At 36.1% G+C, this 26,159-nt stretch overlaps 1 protein-coding gene across 1 annotated transcript in view; it reads right to left on the bottom strand.

Moving 5' to 3' along the window:
* CEP128 (centrosomal protein 128) overlaps window positions 1-26,159 on the bottom strand; it is a 129,586-nt gene that overhangs the window by 92,643 nt on the left and 10,784 nt on the right. The window contains exons 7-11 of the mRNA XM_059819872.1: window positions 16,944-17,060; window positions 7,974-8,060; window positions 6,399-6,473; window positions 5,051-5,180; window positions 1,596-1,756 (exon numbers count right to left, since the gene is read on the bottom strand). Of these exons, the coding sequence (XP_059675855.1) occupies window positions 1,596-1,756; window positions 5,051-5,180; window positions 6,399-6,473; window positions 7,974-8,060; window positions 16,944-17,060 (570 nt within the window). The remainder of the gene's footprint in view (window positions 1-1,595; window positions 1,757-5,050; window positions 5,181-6,398; window positions 6,474-7,973; window positions 8,061-16,943; window positions 17,061-26,159) is intronic.

Genomic DNA, 26,159 nt, shown 5'->3' with positions numbered 1-26,159 from the left:
CTTTGTTAGTACATAAGTTTAGAAATTTACGTCCTTGCATTCCTTGATGTCTCATTAAAAGAAAAACACAGTAGCTATTTTCCTGTTACTGCCTCTGTAGGAGAATAGCAGTGGGAAGCAGATAAGAAGTACAAAGTATTTTCTGTTGGGATAACCAGGGAAGTCAAAGATTTCTAACTCAGAGCAATGACAATGACCCCAGCTGAGCATTCTTCCATCAGTATTTTCACAGAGCAGGAAATTAGTGTTAGAACATCATTCTGACCCTCAAGAAAGCATGTTCTACAAGCAGAAGTTTAAAAAAAATGGTTCTCTATGGGTTTTTATCCCATTAACTCCTGCCACCAAAGTAACTGGAATTTCGCAGGCCCCACAAAACAAAAACAGCATGTTTCGGGTTAGTCTGGAGTTGTATTGACCAGGTAGAACACAAATGCTGATGGGCATCAGCAAATGAGTTCTGCTTGCCTTATCGTCTATGGGAGCACGCTAGGTCTTTTTAAACCTGTTCAATGACCAATTTTCATAAAGCATCTAAGAACTTATTCTGAGACTTCAATTTTTTCAAATGCAATTTGATGTATTAGTTTGATTTAAATCAGCACAGAAGTTGACAAGGGAAAACAGCAGAAGTAGTAAACTGAACAGTATAGCCCTGTAAATCTATTAAAAGGCCAAAAAAAAAAAATTCCTACTTTTAAATTTCCAAAGTGATACAACACCATTTCAAAGAAAAATTAGAAAAATAAACACAAAATACAAAACCCCTGTCTTACTGAATGCCCCAATACAAGTACAACAAATGTTAAGTACTTGACTACTGAAATCCCACATAGGGTTTTGAAAATATCCTCATTTCTCCTGACAGTCATGAAAGACAACAGAAAACAGTTATTGTGCAGGGATTGTACTACCAATGACAAATCTAGACAAGATACAAAAATACAGAAATCTCCTATCTTAAATAAAAAGGCTACTGCGCCCTTATATCTCATTTTGTGTTTAAGGTAAGTCTAACTAAAACTTCAGTGTCAGAGACTGCTGTTACTCTTTTCACAGAGAATCACTTTAAATAGTATGTGTTTACCATAAATAAGAATGCTAATACTTACTAATGTAATAATTATATTTTTATATTGCACCTAATTGCTAAAAAAAGCAGTTATGATCTATTTTTATTACTCTACTGTACACTCTCATGGAACAAGGTATCCCAGTTTATTTAAAGTGAAACTTTAGCTCTGAAGCATGATGGAATGGGGAATAAGGAAGTAAATACTAACCTACAAAAGTAATTCCAGAAACCATTATTAATGTCAACTGCTGATAAAATCAGATCACCTTTTCTTTGCACATGGGAAAGAGAAGTAATCCAAACCATGAATTCATGGCCAACAGCAAATACCTTTTTTGCTTTATTAACAAGATGGGAGAGAAAAACCTCTGCAAACTCGGATCACCTTTCAAAGTTATTTATAGAATAAACTACAAATAGCACAACAGTTACTTGTAGTTTTAATCCCTAATCTGGCACATCACCTACCTTAAACATATGGGAAATTATTAAAAAAAAGCCAGCAAAAAAAAGAGCTTACCTGTATGTGCATTACAAGCTGTGCTTTCTCCTTGTCCTTATGCTCTATGCATCTCTTCAGTTCCTCTACCTCTGACATTACGGCATTATGACTCAACTTTGCTTTAAGCTCTAAAATACACTTCTCCAGTTCTTGCTTCTCTCTCTCATATCTTTCAGCTACTATAAAATAATGAGAACAGAACAATAGGCCCAGTAGAAACACAGACTTGTAGTAAATAATTTTTTTCCTCGTTTCTCTTTTGGCAATCTTCTTCTCTACTTGAGACTATTCTCCAACTACTTATTTTGATCAAAGCATCTGTGAAAAATGGCTATACCCATATCATAACCTTTTACTAAATGAGACAGTATTTCTGTTTATCCAGTCATTTTATGGGGGTTCTCCCCCCCAAAAAAAAAGCAAAACCCAATAAAATCAAATAGGATGGAAGAAACAATAGGGAAATTCTGGTGTAAATGCAACTTGGCCACAAACTTCAAGTCCAAGATTTTATCCCACCAGAGTAATAACTCCTGATCTAGAAATCACACTATCTGTGAATTTTATGCCTCAGTCCTACAACTACAATAGAAGTTCTTGATGAGAGTAAGCTGTAAATTTCCTCAACCAGAAATTCAAAGGTCTTTAGTCATAAACAACTACTAGAGGCAAAGAAAATCTCCCCTTCTATTCTTCCCATGCATCTTTGAAGAAATAGAAATAACACAGTAAGGAGAAACACAACTGCATAAATTATATAAATATATGTGTATATCTTAACAGCTCCAGTACTTTTTTTTTAATTTTCATCATATTTTTTTACAACAGTTTTGATTTATAATTATAAAACAAATGGAAAAATTAAAATATGCTTTCATTAACATGAAAGGCATATTGTTTCAAATAAATTCACTTTTAAGCAGATACATTAACATGACTGGAGAAAAACTATTAAAATTACTATTTTGTGTTACATTTCTAAAGCTAAGCCATGTAAAAAATCTAGCCATTTTCCAGTGCTCTGTAGGAGATTTGTAAAACAGGGAGTCAAAGTCTTATTTTAATAACTAAGATAATTCAGTAGCTGAAGTATGAAAATATAAAAAGAAGTCATTAACCAAACCAATTTAAACATCCACAGAGACACTGGACTTGGAGTCACTATTCCTCTATTATCTTGAGTAATACATTTCTATGTTAATAATGAGAAAGATAAAGACTTTCTCTAATGCCTTTTTGATAATGTTTGAAAAGTTTAAATACAGCTAGATAACTAACAATGTAGCGACAACCTTGCTAAAGCAGTAATTTGATATGCAATTACATCTTAAAATTGTTTAAAATATTTTTCTTTTAAATATAGTTGTTCCATCTCTAAAATTCTAACATACTGCAAACAGAAGCCCTGACTGCATCATACCAGAAAGTTTTCTTAATCTCTATTCTATAAATACATAATTCTATAAATACATTAGCAACAAAAGGAGGGCTAAGGAGAATCTTCATTCTTTACTGGACATGGGGGGAAAACATAGTGACAAAGGATGAGGAAAAGGCTGAAGTACTTAATGCTTTCTTTGCCTCAGTCTTTAATAGTAAGACCAGTTGTCCTCCGGGGACCCAGCCCCCTGAGCTGGAAGGTAGGGATGGGGAGCGGAATGAAGCCCCTACAATACAAGGGGAAATGGTTAGCGACCTGCTATACCACTTAAGACACCCACAAGTCTGTGGGCCCAGATGGGATCCACCCCAGGGTACTAAGGGTGCTGGAAGAAGTGTTCACCAAGCCACTTTCCACCATCTACCAGCAGTCCTGGCTAACCAGGGAGGTCCCAGTGGACTGGAGGTTAGCAAATGGGACACCCATCTTCAAGAAGGGCCGGAAGGAGGATCTGGTGAACTACAGGCCTGACCTCGGTCCTGGGAAAGATTATGGAGCAGATCATCATGAGTGCCATCACGCGGTTTGTACAGGACAACCAGGCGACCAGGCTCAGTCACCGTGGGTTTATGAAGGTAGGTCCTGCCTGACTAACCTGATCTCCTTCTACAACAAAGTGACCCACTTAGTGGATGAGGGAAAGACTGTGGATATAGTCTACCTAGAATTTAGTAAAGCCTGTGACACCATCTCCCAAAGCATGCTGCTGGAGAAACTGGCTTGGATGGGCACACTCTTTGCTGGGTAAAAAACTGGCTGGATGGCCAAGTCCAAAGAGTTGTGGTGAATGGAGTTAAATCCAGTTGGCGACCGGACACGAGTGGTGTTCCCCAGGGCTCAGTACTGGGGCCAGTCTTGTTTTAATGTCTTTATCAAGGGTCTGGATGAGGGGATAGAGTGACTCCTCAGCAAGTTTGCAGACGACACCAATTTGGGAGAGTATGTTGATCTGCTTGAGGGTAGGAAGGCTCTGCAGAGGGATCTGGACAGGCTGAATCGATGGGCTGAGGCCAACTGTATGAGTTTTAATAAGGCCAAGTGCCAGGTCCTGCACTTTGGTCACAACAACCCCATGCAACGCTACAGGCTTGGGGACGAGTGGCTGGAAAGCTGCTCAGCAGAAAAGGACCTGGGGGTGTTGACTGACAGCCAGCTTAATATGAGCCAGCAGTGTGCCCAGGTGGCCAAGAAGGCCAACAGCATCCTGGCCTGTATCAGAAATAGTGTGGCCAGCAGCAGTAGGGAGGTGATCATGCCCCTATACTCAGCGCTGGTGAGGCCGCACCTCAAATCCTGTGTTCAGTTTTGGGCCTCTCACTACAAGAAGCACATTGAGGTGCTGGAGCGTGTCCAGAGAAGGGCAATGAAGCTGGTGAGGGGTCTGGAGCACAAGTCTTATGAGGAGCGGCTGAGGGAACTGAGGTTGTTCAGTCTGCAGAAGAAGAGGCTGAGGGGAGACCTCATCGCTCTCTACAATTACCTGAAAGGGGATTGCAGAGAGGTGGCTGTTGGTCTCTTCTCCCAAGTAACAAGCAATAGGACAAGAGGAAATGGCCTTGAGTTGTGCCAGGGGAGGTTTAAATTGGATATTAGGAAAAATTTCTTTACTGAAAGGGTTGTCAGGCATTGGAACAGGCTGCCCAGGAAGGTGGTTGAGTCACCATCCCTGGAGGTATTTAAAAGACATGTGGATGAGGCGCTTAAGGACATGGTTTAGTGGTGGATTTAGCAGTGTTAGGTTAACAGCTGGACCTGATGATCTTAAAGGTCTTTTCCAACCTAAACGATTCTCTGATTCTATGAATCTTCGTTTGTTTTAACCACGCCAATCATAGTATTTTATCCTAAGTTTTAACTCTTCTTGCTATTTATTTGTTAATATTCAGGTGCCAGTACTTATTAACTTAAAGCTGAGGAGTTAAACAGTTGCTTTTGTTGAGACAGTGGAAGAATTAGGCTGAAATTCAAAGACAGAACTGATGTCCAGGCTAACTAATTTGCAGACCTCTAGTGCAAAATTTGAGAGTTGTACCTGTTCTAATTTTCCTGTCATCATCTCGTACATTCTGGTAGCTCTGGTGGTGCATAGCAACATGTGAAATTTGATGTTGCAACCCTACATGGTCTTCTGCTCTCAGAAGTTGGGAACGAAGATCCTCAATCTAAAATGTATGTACAAGGAAAAAATGAAAGAGTAAATAGCGTATTTTCATTAAACACTACAAAAACAAAAAAAGACTATATACAAGTAATATTTATAAATATATCTCAAGAGTACTGCAGATGGTAAACAAATTATTTCCTAATTATAGGCCACAAAGTGATTATTCAAAATTAAAGGATATATTTTGTTATGTTGACCACGGCTGAGCATTAATTTCTCTAGACCAAACAAAATGCTACCATTTTATATATTGCAATTATCTTTTTACATTGCTAGTGAAAATACAAATTTAATAAGCAGTATTTTATTTAAATTCTACTCATTAAAAACGCAATGTACTTATTCTTAGGAAACATAGGGGCTTTTTACATTTTTCCTTTCTATCATATACTGTCTAGCACTTAAAAGATAACATTGTGTACAGGAAAATAAAGAATGACATGCTAAAGTTGAAGGAAAATAGCTCTAATTCATATTACCCATATGTGATAGAGTACTATATTCCATGCACAGTGAATTAAATTCAAAATGGTAATACAGCCAACCCAAACTTCTGCTAGATACACAAGTCAAACAACTAATGCTAACAGATAAGTATGCCAATTGCACCCTCCCTATTTATTTCCATCTTTTTCCCCAGCTCCTCTGAAAGAAGGATGGATTAGAAATGTTTAGGAGAAAGGACACTTTTCTAAAGCTATAATCCAGGTTCCTGCAACTTCTAGATCTAATATGTGCATCAATAGGTATTGTTTAAAGCACTCTTTAGATAGGTTTTCAGGTGTTCGGTTTTTTATGTATTTTTATCACGTTAGTATATAATACAGCAAATACTTCTAGGTCACTGGTTTATCTGAATTCACCAATTATAGCATGCGCTTTGCATTGCAATAATTACTAATACAGAAGTTGTTCTAAAGCATACTGTGAAAGGCAGTTACAAATAATGTGTTTATGTACTTAAACAGTACCATAACTACTACGACTACTATAATTATTATATATGAACATACACACATAAAAGTTGGGAAAGCAGAAAAAGTATAATGAGAAGCTCAGTCAACATATTTTAGACTCTTAAACCTGTGTTTTTGTATCTCCTCCTTCCCTTCCCAAAACAATGTTATCAGAGTATGAGATAGGAAGATTAAGAAAAAAAGACTCAGACACAGCCTAATATGAAAACTTTAGGATTTTCACCAACCAAAGCAGTTACCTGATGCAAAAGAGCTTCTCTACTGCCTTCTGAGTCATTCAACTTTTTCCGGGACTGCTCCAATTCCCGCTCAAGCTTTCATTACAGAAGATGAAGAACAAAGAGCAATGTATGCATCATAATACAAAAGTGTATTTTAACTATTTAATTCTGGCACAAATTAATCGATATAAGCATATATTTAAAAATGAGGTATAATATACACAATATTCTTATTTGTCCAAAATTTTAAAGCAAACTTTCAGTTGTACTACATCCCTGCTATATTTATTTAAATTACATAATGATAATTCAACTTACAGTCTGTAATTTTGTAAAATATTCTATATCACATGAAGATACAAAGTGGTATATATAATCCAAAACAAAAAAGCACTAAAGCAAATTTTTACTGCGTTAAAAGAAAGGAAGACAAACTTTTTTAGGAAGTTTCAAAAACATTGTCCCTGCATTTGAGACATACTTTCAAACTCTAATTAAAATTAACAATGACTTAACATTTGGGTCACTTTTGTTACATAGTTTATTTATAAAAATATTAAAGATAACACGCATTGGTAGAACTGGTAATTGGTAAATTCTGTGCTTTGTCTGTGTTGTGCAAGAACAACACACAACAACTCTTGGAAACAAGAGGACTGAAAAATTGAAGTGCACAGAATTTCTTACAATTAGAATTTTTCCTAGGAATATAATATTAAGGGAATTTTAAAACGTTTAATCAGAAATAGTCAGCAAATCAATGACCATTTAGAAAAAAACAGAAAACAAAAGCTACTAGATATTCTCTGACATAAACAGTTCAAAGATCACAAAGATCTACATAGAAAGAAATACAGTTTTTGACACCTGAAATTGTTATTGCAGAGATAGCAACCTCAAAGAGGATGTTGAGAGGCTGGCAAATGGGCAAAGTAAACAGGACCGGCATTAATGGAATGGAGAGAGTAACATAACATAAAACACTACATAGATGGTTTAGAATAAAGGGTATAACGTTGAAAGTATTGACAAAAAGTCTGAAATTGATGAAAAGCTAGAAATTGAAATTGAAAAAAGCTAGAAAAGTATAATATGGCCCTAGCATCCTGCCAGAACAGAAATATAAGAAATCTTGTTTTCTATGAACAGGAAGAGACAATATGGCAACAGATAGTTCAGTAAGAGGAATTAATAACAACCATGGTGCAAAATAACTAGCATGCGTTAGTTGCAGGGATGAAGAAAAGCTGCATCTTTGAGCTGCTGCAAATAAGCAACAGCAGACTCTGTATAAATTCAGAGACAAATCAGAGACAGAAATCAAGGATAACCCCCAAGTTATAAACTTGTCCGCCTAGCAGGATGGAAGAGTCGTTAGAAGTAACATACATAACTAAAGAGCTTTGAAGGAAAGAGAGAAGTTCAGCATAGCTATATTCACAGTGCCTCTGATGCAAAAAAAACCCCTGTTATCTTAAAGAGTAAAGTAAGTTTTATCCTGCTGGTTTCTCCCAAGAAGGAAGCATATACTGTAACATATGACACTATACACTTATTTAAAACCAAACAAGAAAGGAGAAAATTAAGTCTTACTTGGTTCTTTTCACTTTCACATTTCACAAGTTTATTTTTTGTGAGTTCTTCTGTTTCATCTGCATTAGTATCTTGATTCCTTAAAGCCTTTAAAAGTGAAGAATACATTACGAACTTTCATTATAAAAGTTAGAGAACTCTTCTTTGTAAGTCTGTTAAAATGAAAGAATCTGCTGATATATTTAAGAAAGAAGATCTAGACAAATGCTTTCTATGTCTAATATTTTCATGTGGAACCAATGTATATCGTTACGAAAAAAATGTAAGTCCACACATACATAAACACAGCCACTCAAAGAACAGGGTCAAATACAAGGTCAAAACTAGCACTAACATTCTTCCAATATATAGAGCTCCAGACACTCAAGGCTGACCCCAAACATTTTGAGATGAAGGTCCAAGAGGCTTGAGAGATCCCCTCCAGAAAAGCTGTGAACACATCAGATGAAAAGAATATATTCTCTAATATAAAATATGCACAATATGTAGTACAATGCACTGTAGTAAGGAAAATATTACCATGAGGTTGTGTTGGAAGCCAAAAAGGAAAAAAGTTATTTTTATCTGAATCTGGACAGATGCTTAGGATCCCAGTATTAAGACAGAATTAACCGAAATTTACCTGATCAAAAGTTACCAACATTGTGCCCTACTTTGAAAAAAATAAAAAAAAATCCATGGGGACTTTTCCTGTCCGCCCCCACCCCAAAACTGAAGCATCTAAAAACAATTACGTACATTTTCTAAAGCATCTTACAAAAATAAAATTGCCTTGAATATCAATTTCAAAATATTTTCCCTGTGCAAGCCAACACTATTTGCAGAACATAGCCAATCACTGGCAAAGGAATGCATTAGACATCACAGACATTAATGACACATGCAATTTGCAACATACACAACACAAGTTTGGATATCTCAGGCCATAACAATGTCATCGGATCATCTTAAATACCACTTAGAAACACCAGCTGAGAGATATCACTAGCCATACTGATAGCATTTGCTGTGAATTTGAGTAACTGTGTTAATAAATCTGTTTCTTTGCTGCACAACATGACCAAGCAGTTTTCACACTAGCCACAAATCAATTAGAGACCTTAGCATACACCTGTTACTATCATCCAATATAATGAAGCATAAGTACATCTATTCCTTCCACCATTACTTGCTAAAACTACAACAGAACAAAAGAAACAAACAGCCTGCGCTGAAAGAAATGTCTTTTTCCCAGTCTGTTCTTCCCAAGCAGCATCTTTATTTTGCATTTTAAAGGAACGTTTCCTTAAACAAATAACCCTGAAATTTGCCCCAATAACTAGTGCAATTTCATTCAGCTTTTGAACATTTTCTCTTCACTGTATACTGAGGAACAATTTCACTGTATGAAAACAGAATGCAAGATATTAATCAACCTCAGTGATGCCAGGCATTCAGCTTTAGAAGTTTTGCTTTTAAAAGGAGCTTTGTGGAGAAAATAAATGGATTTATATAATTATCTCAGTCTTACATCCTCACCTCAGGAAACATAGGGGTTTCAGTATGGTTTGGACTACTCTCCTGCTTGAACAGTTTACACTAAAAACTGAGATTGTGGAAGATATTTATCAGAAGTATGCCACTTAAAATATTATGTTACATAAAGAATTACGCTTTTAATCATACTGATTCATAATCAGATACTGTAAGACTGTAACATATTTAGGATGTTTCTTTAAGTATTCAGTACCAATTCAAATCCATCATTCCAGTCAACTATAAAACTCAACAGTGCACACAGACGTGACACACCCTCATTTCACTCAAAAAGACTCTAGGGAGAACTCCCAAGAAGCTACATGAAAAAAAATCAAAGATCATCACTTCAGCTAATGCCATTATTGCATGAGTTTGGGTTTCTTTAATGACTGTTAAGTACCAGTTCAGAACAGTCTGCTAGGGATATATGATGTGTACTAACTGCAACTGAGCTTCATTTTTACTAGCAAAATTAGAAGCTCTGTTATATACAGTCAACTGTATGCCAACCTTATCTTTGGCACTAAATTAATAATTAATATAGGACCAAAAATGCATGTTTTCACATACAGATTTTGCTAGAGATGTTAGCATCACAAGGAAAATGGTAAAGCTGGGATGGAATTAGAAATACTAGGAAACTTTCAAAGATATCCTTACTGAAGGCAAAAATGTCTCTGCATCAGTAGTACATCCTAATTCCTAGAAGAAGTGTTTTTAAAGACTTCACTAGCATAAGACAGTATCAGAATATTAACATACCTGATATACCGCAGCTCAGGATACCTCATCCATAGACAGTATATCTAACCCCAAAACTTCAAATAAATAAAATAATTTACTCCAATAAACAGGTATTTTTTCTTATATATGGGAAAAACTAGGTGAAGGCCTCTGTAACAACAGTTCTTAATCTTTCCAAGTTATGAAAATCTTCCAATAGCCAATCATAACTTTTATTGCCATTTAAGCCTACCAACTTTCCTTAGGGTTTGGAATTTGTTTTGTTTTTTTAAATAAAACCAGATTATTTGAAAGTAATGCAGACCACAAACTGAAATTTGCTCTTTCAAAGTGAGACTGATCAGTGAATTATATTCATACTAGCAGAAATACACAAGCAGACCAACCTCATTCTATATTTTAAAATAAGGCCAAAATGTACCACATCCTAATCTGAATGAAAATTCTTTCCCTAACTTGCTACATTAGCAGCTAGCATGGGTCTGAGTATGCCACCTAGACATACCAGACAGGCATTTAAAGACGGACTGCCTGGATATTGCAGTGACAGATATGTATAAAATTTGCTCACATTCCAAGACAGAGTCAGATTCAAACTACAATCCAAACAGAAACCATTAGCCACAGGTGGCAAAGCACAGAGCCAAGGGGCAAGTATCAACGATGCACTAAAACATCCAGATGCCTCAGAGCAGAGATCAAGTTTATGTTTGTCTAAGATCAGAGACAAAGACATGCAAAAAGAGAATTTTCAATAATGGTTTTGACCATCAGTCTACCCCACTCTCTGTTGAAAGTCCACCAGCCTCTTGCACTTCACAATATGTGCAGTGGGAGGCAAACAGAACCTAAGTATCCACTTGCACGAAGGAAAAAAATGCTTCCTGGCCTATCCAAGTTATTAACTTAAGACATAACTATAGTCATTGCCTTACCACAGTCAGTGGGTTCAAAATGTTGTATAAAGATGATTCTGTTCACCCAAAGCATGCAAAGTGTGAACACACAGACTCATTTCACCAAAATCCAGGAAGCCAAGCACAGGAATTAGTAAAGCCATCCAGGACATCCAATGCATATAAAGCTGTTTAAAGCCCTTTTGTAAGACTGGTACTTGATCTTGTTTTAGGAAATGGATGCATAAATGCAAACAAACAGTACAAGGTGATGGTGTCTTCCAGGTTCAAAATAAAGCACTAAAGAATCTCAAAATAGTTTTAGTTTACACAAACAAATGTGTTTTGTTAAAGCAACCCATATATATGTCAGTAGCATTGGCAAGATCAACATATTTGTTCTCCTTTCTAATCAGAAACACATTTGTATCAGGAATATAGAAGAAAGTGAAAATGTATGATTTACATGAATTTCTGTTTGCTCATTGCAATTTTTGATTTGCAGTAATTGCTGTTTAAACAGATAGTGTTTAAACACACCAATACACACTAAGTTAAAAGGTACATAAAAATGTAGAGAAAATAATTTTTATCTACCTACATGGACCACATACAGACTACAGATTCAAAATAATAATGCAAATTTAGACGTTGAAGATGAAAAATTTTATTTGTCAAACTTTCTTTACGGTCAGTATACAACTAGATATCATCTTGGTTAATAACCAATTATCATAATAGTGCAATACAAATAAAAAGTTCGCACATCATACAAAAGACAGAAAGACAAGACAGACAAGACAAACAAATGTATTGTCATGTTCAGTTAGACCCTGAAAATATATAATTTAGTAATTGAGATTTAGGAAGATGATTCTCTTAAGTTGGTAAAATACTGACAAGTAGTGGTCAGTTATGGGCACTGCACTTTCCTTAAAAATAATAAACTATTAACATTTAAAACTCACAAGATTTAATTAAAGCAACTACTGATCAAATTCAACAGTCAAATTTGATTTTGTTTGGTTTTAAATGTATAACAGGCAAATTAATGAAAAAATTGACTCATTAAATAGCCACAAATGCTTTAAATAGCATTTCTTTGTAAATCATTCAGGCTGTATTAAATGACAGGATTTCAGAATGCAGTCCAAACCCTACCCTCCTTCCAGCAATGTTACTTGGGAAGCATCTTGGAGAAATAAAAGAGCACAGGAAGAGACATTAATAGAACATTACATCCACACAATGAAGACCACGAGACTGAGACCACTGAGAGAGCTAAGAGTCCACCTAACTCCTAATTCAAATTACAAAGGACAAGAAACAGAATAACAAAATAAAAAGCTCTTAAAAATTATGTAGAAACATGCTTCATCCAAATAACAATTGCAGTAAAACATTTAGTTATTTACTTTATTCTCACTAGGGTATGCAAAAGTACACAACGCAATTCAAGTACATTCTTTCTAACATACAGCAACTTAAGCTACAGAGATACACACCATGCCTTAGGAACATTTATATATGTTATAAAGACTACTTCGTGACATATTGCTCAGTTCATACTGTCCACACACACTTATGCTCTCAGATGCAAAGCTTTCTCTCCTTATCAGTACCTGCAGGAGGCATGTCTACTCTTCCCTCTCCTCCAATGTGTTGTATTTGTATAAATGGAGGACCATGTCCTCACAGTCCTCAACCCCAGAGTTATTAAAAGAAAGGGGCAACAGAAGATGATGGGCAATGGAAGACAAGGGGCAACTGGGCAAATGGCTATCGCTCCTCAGAGAAATTCAGGTTAGTAATAAGGAACAATGTTCTTAAGGGACTGCCCACAAGCATACTTACACGGGTGAATCCAAGCACCCCACACCAAATAGAGTAGGGACCAAAAAATTCCAAGACCATCACTATCCAGGTTAGAATTAGTATTGCAGACAAGTGTCATTAAAGAACATGAGAAAAATGAAACCTAAATTGCTACCGCCATCTCCAAGCCTTCTTGCAGAGAACCAGTACAAATATTTATTAGAGTTTACTGGCTTGAGTTTACCCCTAAATGTGTTCATGCTTCAGAAGTGGAGGACATCTCATTTACTGGAAAGCAACTTGGCTGCTTCTTCTGATACTCCTGATACTTCAGGCCAAATAAGCCACCACAAGAGGAACAGCTGATTAAAAAGCCAAGCTGCAGAAAAAGGCAACTAGCCTCTCCATATGCTGATTGTGTTCATTAAGAGAATTTTCACCTACAATGTCCCCTAAGAATCTCTGAGTGAGTACACATTTGTATGGTTATACTGAATGAAGAGATCCACCTTTTTCAGTAGCTGGTCCTCAGCATCATTCTGTATATCCCATGAGATATCAAAGCAGCGCACTGATGAGACTCTTGCAGACTTGAGAAGAGCATCTGCAATAGCCGAGTATCAAAGCGGCATGAAAGAAGATAGTTCACAATAAGGAAGAAAACCACCAGCAATGTCATATATTGTATTAAGAAGTTGCTGTTCTTAATGTACAATGTAGTCACACTTCAACTGTAAGGCAGTCAAGAAATAAGTAAGCTTCCACACTGGAGTGTCTGAGAACCTCTGTTCTTGAAAATTCTCTCACCTATCAAGCAATCTTTGTGGCAAATGCTACCACCAAGTGATGGGTGATCAGTAAGAAAAAAGTTAAATGACATCAGATATTTTACACAAAATCCAATGAGTCTTGTCAGGAATTTTATTTTTTTTTTTTTTTAAATAATTACCTTGTAGGCTTTGCTGAAATTGCCTACTTAAAATATAGGATATTTAAAAAAATCATTAAAAATTGTGTAAATATAGAGTTTTTCTAACAACTTTGCTCAGAGATCTTTAAAGCCAAATTTAAATTTTGTCTATAGTACATAAAAATAAAAAAATACCTTAGCAAAATACATCAAACAATTACATTGCTACAAGTAATGAACAAATCAACAAGCTAACTACTACTCAGCTTGAAAATACATTGTTGAAATAACAACCTTTTTAAACTATTCATATTCATAAGTATTAAATACTTTATAGTCATAAGTTACATTATTCATTCTATTTGGTTCGCCATACTGAATCTATTCACCTGTAACACCACATTCAAAGAAAAAAATTGAAAAATCAAAAACCAGAAGCTCAAAAACTCAAACCTGCTACACCCTATTCTCAGACTGTTTTGGTGTTGGCATTTTTTCCTGTTTGTTTTTAATTTGAGATTACATCAGTTCTAAACTTTTTGCCTCCTTAGATATTCTCATATTCCTATTTCTTGTATAATTTCTATCCCGTAACAAAGTAATTTTCTTCACAAAGCTTTCCCACACAGCAACCTCAGGACTAGAGTACCCAGAGAGTCAACGTGTACAGGATCCAGACTATTTTGCTCTTAAAACCAAGCGTTTTTCAAAAGGTAGGGCACAAGGTGGTCCAATTTGTCAATGTGAGAGCTAAAGAGCTCAGCCAACTCTTCAAGAGATGTTGAACCATTCCTGATAAATTCAAACACAATCCAGAAGTGAGACCATTTTTACCTAGAGAATGACAAATGTTCAATGGGGAAGGAAGATGGGACAGCTGGATGGAAGGTTGCCATAAGGGTCTGAGATCTAAGGACCTTAGCAATATTGGAGTCGAAAGACATCTGGCATTAGGAAGTTGCAACTCTGCCACAAAGATGTTCTCCAAGCTGTTAAGACAGCTATGAAAGTAGCAGCAGCAGGAAGAGGACATACTGTTTGTTGCTACTGGGAGTGTAATGGAAGTCTGTGTTTCAAGGGCAATACTGTCTCCATATTCCTCTGTAACCTGTCAAAGATTGCCCAATACCTGCTGAAAGAAGCTCCCTGCTATGCTTGTCATCTGACACCACCAGGTTCTATTTTGTATGTTGAAGATTAGAAGGTCCTGAAAAATCCATAACTCATTGCAACAGGGGTAATCTACATTTTATTAGGATTCCCAAATACAGTGACAAGAGTTCAGTCCAAGAAATCCAGAGTCCTGACTGAGATCAGCCACCCAGAAGGACAATTTGGAGATATGAGCCCCTGCTTGAGAGAGTGAAGATAATCACCAAGAATATGATTCTCCTTCAAGTGGCAGCAGCTCTGAATGTATGTCATGTGGAATAAGCCTGTTCCAGTTAGGATTGGCTCTGAATCTTGGCTTGGGCAAATTCCTAATAGCAAAAGTTTACCAAGCAAACTAATAGGTGTTGAGCTTTCCTGTAAACTGAGAATGAGGACTATATATCTCGAAGTTTTGAACAGTGGCGTAAAAAAAAAAAAAAAATATCTTTTAAATAGGAAGGGGCTCCTCAGAAAAAATAATTTACAAAAATATGCACAGAACAAAATAATATTCGCAGGACAAAAGATTAAAACGTCTTCATCTACAGCTGGACAGCTTAGGGGAATGGAAGGTCAGGGATGTACTTAGTATTTTGTATTCATTTTGCATGAAATTCAAAAGATGAGCTACCAGGAAAAAAGGTATCAAGCTTGAGGGCTCATGATCACATAGCCAGTCACATGAAAGTCTTTGAAATACACTTGAATTCATTCACTCGAATTCAAGTTCTCCTTCTAAGGAAACCATGGCAATGTCAATATACCTTTACAGATACAAGTCATTATCTCTCTAAAAGGATAAAAAAGATTGTTCCAATCTGCAGATAACAGTATCAAATGACACCAACTCATTTCATTAAGCATCCCTCTACTGGACTGAAGGCACAACCGAAGAATCTAGAAATGGATGTATGCATATTAAAGAGCAATGAAAACTGTAATAAAGCACTCTAGTTCTTGTCACCGACTAGGACATCAACAGGGGGAAAAAACGAAACAGTAACTCTTTCTGAAATATTGGCAGAAGCACTACAAGCATTTTGATAAACATTACTTTTTATCTATATCAAAAAAGCATCTCATCTTCTTAAATACGACCTCTTTGAAGAATCTATAGCCTTATGTGAAATACAAAGCTTCAATCTAAATTAAGGTTCCCCAATATCACTGCACAGTATAACACAACTGCCTTCCAAAAAACCATGGATACTGTCACTAATACTAAAAGTGAAAAACAGGGGATTCTCAACTACAGTATTCTATTGCATAGTTACGATATGATTTGCAATGTTATCTCTAAGGGGAGTGAAATAAAGTTACATTATGTCAAGATACAGATTTTCCAAAGAGCAGTAAAATCAGAAACAGATGTATTTTGCATACATTTCCTAAAACAAGCAGACAAAAGCTACTAGCTGTCTCCAATTTTAATTCACAATATAAACATCTGTATTTATCTCCTAAACAACATTTTATACTTCATCAGATTCTGTTGAATGAAACTGTTTGAAAAGCAATGAAAAGCTGTCTGGCTACTACAGTGCATTTGATTGCTTGTTGAAATACATTAAAAATAAACTGCTCACTGCAAGCAAAGTTTATATTTTAGAAAACAAAATGTTTTATTTGAGACAACCCAGCTAATAACTTGCTTGTGTTTGATTGGGGTTTGAGGGAGGTTATAGGGGGTGGATTCTTTTAAAGAATGTTTGCGCTAGTTACCAAAAAGGTCTAAACATAGACAACACAGCATCACTAAGAACAGAGACTGTACTTGTTATCATCTGGTCACCAAGACAAGCGGAGCCGGACTGATACAGCTCAAAGAATGGGCCAAAGATCGGAGCAATTTTGCCAGTTTGACAGGTACAGGCTCACAAATGCAGCATGTTCCTAACTTAATCCTGAAAACACTGGAAGTTTTCATTTGCATACCTCTTGTAATTGTAGACACATATGTCCCAGTTGGTCTTGGCGCCTTTCTACAAGCTGTCTTTCAGCACGCATTTCTTGTTCTATCTCCTGAAGTCTTCTCTCTACCCGTTCTGATACCTTCAAAAGAAAAAAAACACCACCCTGCATCTTTTACCATAGATTAAGATAACAATGGCAAAAAAGGTAAAGAGCATGGGGCAGAAAGAAGAGAGAACAAAACTTTTATTTTATTAAATAAAATTTAGAACGGTATAGAAAATAGAGTTATAGCAGTGAGTACTCCAGAAGTACTCAAGCAGGGAATTGACCTGCTATCTTGCTAGCAATATGGTCCTTTAGGTATATGCATATTTTTCTCTACAGTGGTGGTTCCACTCAAGTGCTAAATATCTCAATATCAAGCCTGGTGCAGCCTAACCTGAAGCTGCAATACAAAAATCTCAGCTTCTCTGCCAGAGGCCTCATTAACCTCTAGAGAGTCATCTCTTTCACATCTCCAGTCTGTAAACCAGACCAATGTTTGCCTCTTTCATACTCAGAAATCTGTGAGTGAAAAGTAGTAAATAAGAGCCAAGTACATGAGAATGACTGTAATAGCACAAAATAATGACATCACTTTAAGACTTTTCCCAATATTTTGTGAATCCATGTACAAACTAATACAAATAACACTAGTTATTTGTTAAAGAAATTTGCGTTTATAAACACAATAATTCAACCTTAAACTACAATACCAGAACTACTTTATTTTGCATTTCAAGCTGCTAGCAGACAGCACCCTCTCGTGGCTAGCAAATTAAGTCTATATTGTTAAAGTTGAAGATTAGCAAGGAAAGTATCATTTCCCCCCTACCTTAAAACTAATTATTTTAAACAATCACTAGAAAGGAATATATCTATTATCGAATGGTATTTAGATAAAAAGAGAAAGACTTAAAACACCATTCAACTACTAGTTTCTGATGTACGCAGAGGGGAAGAAATTCTCATCTGTACTTTCACCATTAAGCATGCTTCTACTAGCATTAGGCATATGCGTGGACAGAAAATGTTGTGTAGCAACAGCAACATAATTAAGGTTACATTTATATTCTGGGCTTCACGAGTACATCAGGTTTAAAGAATGAAACAGTCTTTTTCTTTACAACAGAATACATCAGTTTGAAAACACTTCTTGTAGCCACAAGAATAGTCAACAATTTGGAATTTTGTATTTTCTCTTAAAACAATCAGGAGATCCTCAAAAAACATACTGCAACAAACTACGCTCTTTCATGTAAGTTATGAAAGCTCTGCAGTCACAATCCAGAACAATTCCTTACTAAAAACTAATGTATAAAAAATAAGGACCACATCACAACATTTGTATTTGGTTTGACCACTACTACTTAGTGTTACTTCTAATAATTCAGAAAATACTCCAGCTAACAGAAATGATACGATGTAGCAGGAACAGCAAATAACACTTCATTATTAAACTTGTTATATCTTTGCTGAAAACTGGGAAGTATCTGTCATCCTTTTCTCCAGATATATCTGAAGTTCACAAGTGAAACAAAGTCATGTTTTTGCATTTAAAAAAAAAAATCTTGGCTATATGTTTCTGAAGGCAGAAGCTTTCTCAGCTCTATCACACATTTTTTCAAGTGAAGTTAAACAAGAGAACACTAAAACTACTAAGAAAGAAAATGTGTAATTTAGACTTGACAAAAGATCCAAAAGTAACATCACCCCCAAAGATGACATTCAAAAGGAGAGGTCAGTAACTTCCTCACTGACACGGATCTAGTTCACCACATGCACAGCAGATGATGTGACATGGCAAGCTTCAGATTCCTACAAACTTCAGATTTCATTGAAAATTATCACTAATGCAGAATAAGTAAGAAAGTAACTTTTTACTAACTGCAAGATACCAAGTGATTTGCCTTGCCTCTGACTTCTTTCAACTCCCTCCAGAATACAACTGTTACCTTATTTCTAACAAGGTACTGAAAAAGATGCATTCGTTATATTTATCAGGTGCATAGAAATTTCAGAATTACAGACATAATCCTCTAAAAAACCCAAAACACAACCAAAACAAACCACCAATCATTTTGATGCTACTTATAAATCATCAGAAAAAACCTCTATCAAGAAACTGCAGTTAGTCTATTAGTATATTGTTAGCTCATATTCTCTGTGCATAGAGCAGAGAAAGAAGAGGCCGGAAGGGACTTCAAAGGCTAGCAAACTCACTGCCTGGCTAAACACATGACCTTTTATACCTATATCATTTTTCTACAAGTCTATCTTACCTGTTCAAAAACATTCACAGAAAGCTTTTACAGACTCCCTAGACAATTCATTCCATTGCCTCTAAAATGACCTGTTTTTCCTAAAATACAATTCTAGTCTTCATTGCTGAATTTTACACCTTTTAACCTTGTTCTATCCTCTAAGTCACATCCAAGACTGGATACTGGATTTCAGTTCTGTTTTTCAACATATCTGAAGTCCATCTGCAAACATAACAAGCATCTCTATATTGCATCATCTAGACTATTAACAAAAACTTCTGAGAGAACCAGATCAAGAATACCAACATGTAAAATTCACTTCACTAACTCCTCTAATTTTAACAGTGAACAGTTTACTAGCTACACAGGTACCTGGACAGTTGCGTTTATTCTAGACTATATTCAGTTTTACCATATTTTACTGAAAAGCTTATTAGAACAGTGTATGAAATTCTGCCTAAAAAACCTCCAAAAAATTGCATCAAGATATAGAAAACTACTGCTTCATCCTTGTAAATTCCTTCTATGATATGAGTGTAACTTTTCTTGACAAAGCTGTGTTGTCTGCTACTTAAGTTTGTTTACTCTTGGATGTTTACATATCAAGTTCCAGAAAAATAATCAGTCTATTTCCTCCTTTTTCAAGATTTGCCCTTTTTCAATATTAGAAGAACATTTTTTCTAACTCACCCCCACAGTTGTCCATGAATACTCCAAAATAGCCGATACTGGTTTTAAGATCACTTCAGACAGTTATTTAAGTTTCTTAGCTGATCTTGCACCAGGTTATTTCAAAATACTTTACATGCCTTCCTTCCCCCTCCAGTATTTTAAGCTGAGGTCTTACGCCCCCATTGTTGGTCACTAGCTTACAGCTTAACTTGTTGGGAAACATCAATGTTAAAAAGGTGTCTCTTGGCACACTGTGTAAGCAGTTTTGCTGCTTTGCAAGGAACAGACCCATTGCTTTGGTCTCCCTGAGAAATGGTGATGTAGTTACAAGTGAATCATCACCGCTCTTGATGTGTCTTAGTTGGTGCATCTTGTTATCTTACCACCGTGGCCTTTCCACTCTCATACATTCACACTGTTTTTTATGACTGTTCTCATTAATCTAATTTAGTTTCCCCTTTCTGCATGCTTTCTCTTTGTGTCTGAAGTAAATGCAGAGCTTCTAATTCAGCCAAATAGATATACTGCTATAGTTCTTACACTTCGTTGCAACTTTTCCTTTTTTAAGAGGATTTGCATAGAATTTTTGCCCAACTCATTTCCTCCAAAGACTGAAGTTTTTTCTGCATGTAATCAGTCATTTCATAAATAAAAAAAATTTTCAGCCTCACAAACTATTCCAAATATGTACGAAATAACAAAAGACATAGTAAACAAACAACAAACCTTAGACTATGAGCAAGTTAATTCCTTAAAGCAATCATTTTTTGATGATTTTTTTTGTGAGATAAAGCTTGGCATACAGAACGGTTGACAGTTAAAGAAAGTTGTTTTAGGGTAAAGGAATAGGTACCACATTAGTTAACATTTCTTCAGAAGGAAAAGTAGTTTCTGGTAGACAAAATGCTTACTATGAAACATTAATTTAGCATTAATCCTGAAAAAGAGAACTAAACAAAGGCAGCCTCATAAACACTACTTTTAGCCTACTTTATAAGTAACAATACTTAGGAGATTATGGTCTTTCATTTGTGCTCCTCATTCCCTAGCCTCCCCCAAATTCAGCTGAAATTGGCCAACAGATTCAAACGTTCAGTGGCACAGAGCTGTCAAATATATTTAGACTTTGTGCGGGGTTAGCTGTTAGCAAAGTACATGCATTTAGTCTCAAATTACGTATCACCCTATTTAGCATTCTAAAAAAATATCAGGTTGGAAGTATAATAAAATAAAGCTAGCAATGAAGTCAGAATGATGCACAGAAAGTGTCATGGGACTTTGGAGGTGTATCATGGTGAGGAAGCATAATAAGGGAAGAACACGGAAGTTACTATACAAGGATTTAGACAACCAGGATACAATATAAGTTTTTGTAGGGTGACACAAACTCAAAAGCATTCAAGTGGTAATGCAAGAGACTGGGAAAAGAAGGCAGAGAGCACGCAAGTCCATAGCAAATTAGGCTTTATTATGTTGCACTTTGCAACAGTGCAAAAGAACCAAGTGCCATCACTTGTGGCTTCCTCTGCATTCTCTGGAAAAGCTGCCATGTCACCGTCATATCCTAGCAATGTTTAGCAGTAAGACTTCCTGGAACACAGTAAACTTACCTTCTCCATTTTGGAAAATTTAGCATCATCACAGTGTCACAAAGTGGGTTGCTTATCACCACATTTTCCAAATTATTTGTCATTTATGTTATGGAATAGCAGAAGTCCCAACACAGGTCCCTCCAAATCTGAGGCCAATCTTCTGATGTATTTCTATGTTGGAACCTGCGAACAGTCTCCCTGGTCAAGATGGATGCAAAAAACCCTAATACATTCTTTCTCCCATCCTTTCCACAGATGTTATCTCCCCTGAACGCTCTTTCTAGTTTGATCATCTTTTTACCTAGTGATACTATGGCATTAAACAGGGTTTATCAGTGCATATAACTTTGTAACGTTTTTGACAACTTTTTTTTTTTTTAAACCTGCCTTACTGCATTTTTATATTTAACCGCTGAAGTTTATCTAACCTTTCTACTCCATCATTTGGCTATAACTTTTGGAAGGACTCCTTTCTACCTTGTGTAGTTACATTAGATACCTTTTAATTTCCTTCATGTCTTTTAATGCATTTATTCAAAGTCATTATTGTATTGTATTAAGATCACTTCCGCATTGTCTGGAAATATTCTACCCTCTTCATTCCCCAAAATTTTTCTAAGAAGTTTCTTTATTTTTGTGCAACTCTCTTTCAGAAACCAAAACTATTCTAAGAGATTTAACTTTTTTGCTCCAGTAGGGATGCCAAATGTAAGTTTGTTTTGGTCACTGTTACAAGGAGAATATTTCACAGATTAAAAGCCATGCACAAGACTCTTGTTTATAACAAATAACTAGTTTTTTTTTTTTTCTTCTGGAACGTTTCTCCTTATTTGTTCCACAAAGCAGTTAATGCACCACCTAAAAACGTAGTTCCCCCAATGTAACATTTACCCAGTCTACACTGGAGTAGACATTATCTCCCAAAAGAATTATGTTCCCTGTTTTTGTAGCCTCTCTGACCTTCCTCAGTTTGTCACAGAGCCTCTGACACACAACAATAGGGATTAAAAAAAAAAGAAAAATTAGGAGCAGTTAAGTGTTAACTCATAAATTAGTACATGCAGAAGAAACTCTAAAACTCACTTCCCTTCCTTTATCCCAAAGACCCTAACTCAGGACAACATTGTACCGTAAGACTATGTATCTTGTCCTCTGGATCTTATCAAAAGCCTTAGCATAGACAACTGATTCACTGAAGAACAGTACAAAGAATATGGAGGTTCTACATAACGAGATGAAATGGTAGCACTAAATTATTGCATTCACAACATATTAGAATGTGATTTCAAGGATGCATTTTTAGCAGCACAGACTACCTGAATGATAATCATTTCACTAAGAGTTGTGTCTCTGCATAAGGCTTTCAGGTAGCAGCAAAATCTATGAAAATGGATTAGTCTATCAAAAAGTTCCACCACCACCAATTAAACACAAAGAATAGAATGTCCTGTTTAAAACCAGGGTGACATTTAAGTCATGTAGCTAAATATAATCTTGTGGAAGATGCTGGATGCTTAATCTACAAAAAGCAGCATCCTACTTCTTGAATTTCTCTCCTGTTTTTTAGCTTTCCACTGTTATTTCTAGTGCACAAGTCCTGCTAAATGAAATCTATTTCAACAGATTTTTGTCGCCTTTCTTGTTACAACCTATTTTATCATCAATGCAGGCTTGAAACAGAAGTATTAAAATCACAACAATAGCAAACTTCTTTCACAGGTGTCACTTTAAATATTGTTATACATTATAATTTGCCATGAGGGAAAAGTTTGATACACATTTTACAAGTCACCTGTGCAGTGCCAAAAATCCCTATGTATCAGATCTTCTGAAGGACAGTTCCTTATCTGAGAATAATCCTGGTGCTCTGAGATATTGTAACCACATTAACTCCACGTAAGACCCCTTTCACTTGACATTGCTGTATTCCCACATACACAGCCTACACTAACCTTCTAACTGCACCATCTCAATTAAGCATCTACTTAATTTGAACAAATCTGTACTTCGGTGCTGTTGCTTTTTATGCATAAGGATCAGCTTCTTGTGCTATTTGGGATGTGCTTCTATACCAGGAGATTGCAACAAAATATCCAAGAGGGCTATATTATATAACCATAAAGTAAGTACACATTCTTTCAATCATTTATACGTCTGTATGGACATTCCTCTAGCAAACATCCAAACTCTTTTCAAGAAAAAAAGAATATCAGAAAATGTCTAGATAAGATAGAGATTTTGATACAGAGAGAGTTGTAGAACCTGCAGTCTTTATACCAAAACGACACAGATTCTGAAGTACAAGGCCATGGAGAGTGCTTGATTTGAAACAGGCATCCAACTACACCTGTGTCACCACCTCAGATGTCCTCTGATTTTTTATACTGGGGTGGAAAAGGCTCCCTTTAAAGGTAAAACTAATGTGCATTGGTTGTGTTGCGTGGCTCTTAAAGTATTCAGATTCAGCATCAAAAAGGCTCTAAGACTCATGACCTGTAATAAAAATAAATTCTGAACTAGTGACTCAGAACAACTGTAGTGACTAGACCTTTATCACCACACATCTATATACAGGCAATTTCCAAACAGCACTGAATATACTGAACAGTACCGCTGTAAGAATTTAGATATACGTCCCTGCAGAAACGAAGACTTAAGGACACTGAACTGAAAAGAATGATTCTACCATTAACTCATCCTGCCAAATTATCAAGATTTCAAGTTGGCAATTTATCGCCAAGAATCATACAGTAGAATATAAATAGAAGGACAGCAATGTTGGAGGTGATAAACAAACACTCCAAAGCAAAGTGATAAAGGCACTAAGGACAAAAGTTCCTGCATAACTTTGCATAAGGAAGTTGTGAGGAAAAAAGTATTTCCTCCAACCCAACTCAGTTTCACCAATCAGAAATCAATTCTGAATTAATCTCATTAGAAAAATTCCTAAACACAGACAGATACTAAAGGACCTCAAAAATTTACAGTAACAGACCACGGTTTCTACATGCACTCTAATCTCATGCTTTACTATGCTCACCATTAGAGTTATTTTTATTCTTAACATCCATACTAAATTCCCCTCTTTTGCGTTTACCTCATGTCACCCATTCTGCCAGCCTCATCAGTGTAACAGTAGATCATTAGGCTTTGAACAAGGGCAAAGGATCCACAACTAGTATCAGAGAGCACAGGTAAAGAAGCAGTGCAGAATGTTGCTACCGCTTGGCTTTTTCAGTGGTGTGGAATTGTCTGGATACAATGAGTGATGAAGCATGTCAGAATTCTTCACCCTGAAGAGAAAAGGAATCCTCTGAAAAGCCTCTGAAGAAACTGAACAACCTCCTCCAACGAAAATTAGGGATGAAAAAGCAGTTAGATTAAAAAACCAACACAACTACAATAACAAAAAAAAAGCCAACAACAAAAAAAACAAACCAAACACACCAACCAAAACATATCAAACACATACACACAAAACAACTGAAAAAACCAAACCACCACAAAAGTGGCAGCTCCTCTCACAAAATATAATCTGTCTGAAGAACTCCTTGCTACAGGACAAGTAAGACGATAAAGACATGCAAGTTATAACAAAGACTGAACAAGTTCCAGAAAAGACATCCACGGAGGGATTACTAAGTACAGAAAGTACAGAGATCAATTCCAGACCAAGAAGGTCCCAAGCCACAAGTGATTACACTAGTATTGTGCAGAATTATCATTAGATGCCTTTCTATTCTGATATTGTTCACTAAACGTTCCCTTTTTGACCATTCATCGTACATGGCTAGATCCTTCCTAACTACATATTTCTTCTGCAAATTGAACCCCAGCAATTGTTTTAACCTTTTAAGGAAGTCTTTGAATGAGTGGCCTTTTTTATTTTTCCCCCTTTTCTTTTTTCCCTCTCCTCTTTCTGGTCTTCTCTCCATTTGGCCAATGTTCTTCCTAAAGATAACAGGCAGCAATGAGCAGAATATTCCAGCTGAAGTCTTACTAGTCCTACACATGAAAACCATCTCACTGCAGCTTACTGCAGCGTTTGCGTCTTCACTAAAAGAATGTCATTAAACACTTCAGCTTTCATAGCTTTATTGGATGACAATGTTCTCTCCCAACTAAGAGACTTATTCTTCTGGTATTCCCCTTACCATTAACAAACTACAGAAGGCTTCCTTGTTGTACTTCACATCCCATTTTTGCTTCTCTCAGGTCAAAAGTTATAACATTCAATTTCAAGTCTTGAAATCCTACTACAGGAGGTCACAAAGAGCTAGTTATTTCTTTCATTAATGAAAAAACAGTGGGTGCCAGCATTACAGAGGATTGAGGAAGAAGGTTTGCTTCTCTCATTCAAAGGCATAAAACAGTTGTAGCATATCCAGCTGCAGCAGCTATTTTCTTGAGAACCATCTTAGTTAAAACTTACTGAGTTTGCTAATTTCCTGGTACATGAAAGAGAAAAAAATGAGTTTACCGAGAAGTAGGCCACAACAAGAAAGAAACAGAGTTTTGCAAGTATCAAGAATTCTTTATCAGATAAACTTATTTTATCCTACCAGGCTATCAGGAGAAAGCAGAGCTAACATTCTAATAAAGGCAGCCTGATATATTTTTCTAGGAAGGCTGACAAGGCAAGTCTTCCTCCACTGATGGATTCTATCATA

Source organism: Gavia stellata, chromosome 7 (genome assembly GCF_030936135.1).
Source record: "Gavia stellata isolate bGavSte3 chromosome 7, bGavSte3.hap2, whole genome shotgun sequence".
Classification (NCBI taxonomy): domain Eukaryota; kingdom Metazoa; phylum Chordata; class Aves; order Gaviiformes; family Gaviidae; genus Gavia; species Gavia stellata.
Note: the sequence above shows the minus strand (reverse complement) of the source record. Positions and strands in the feature narration are given on the sequence as shown.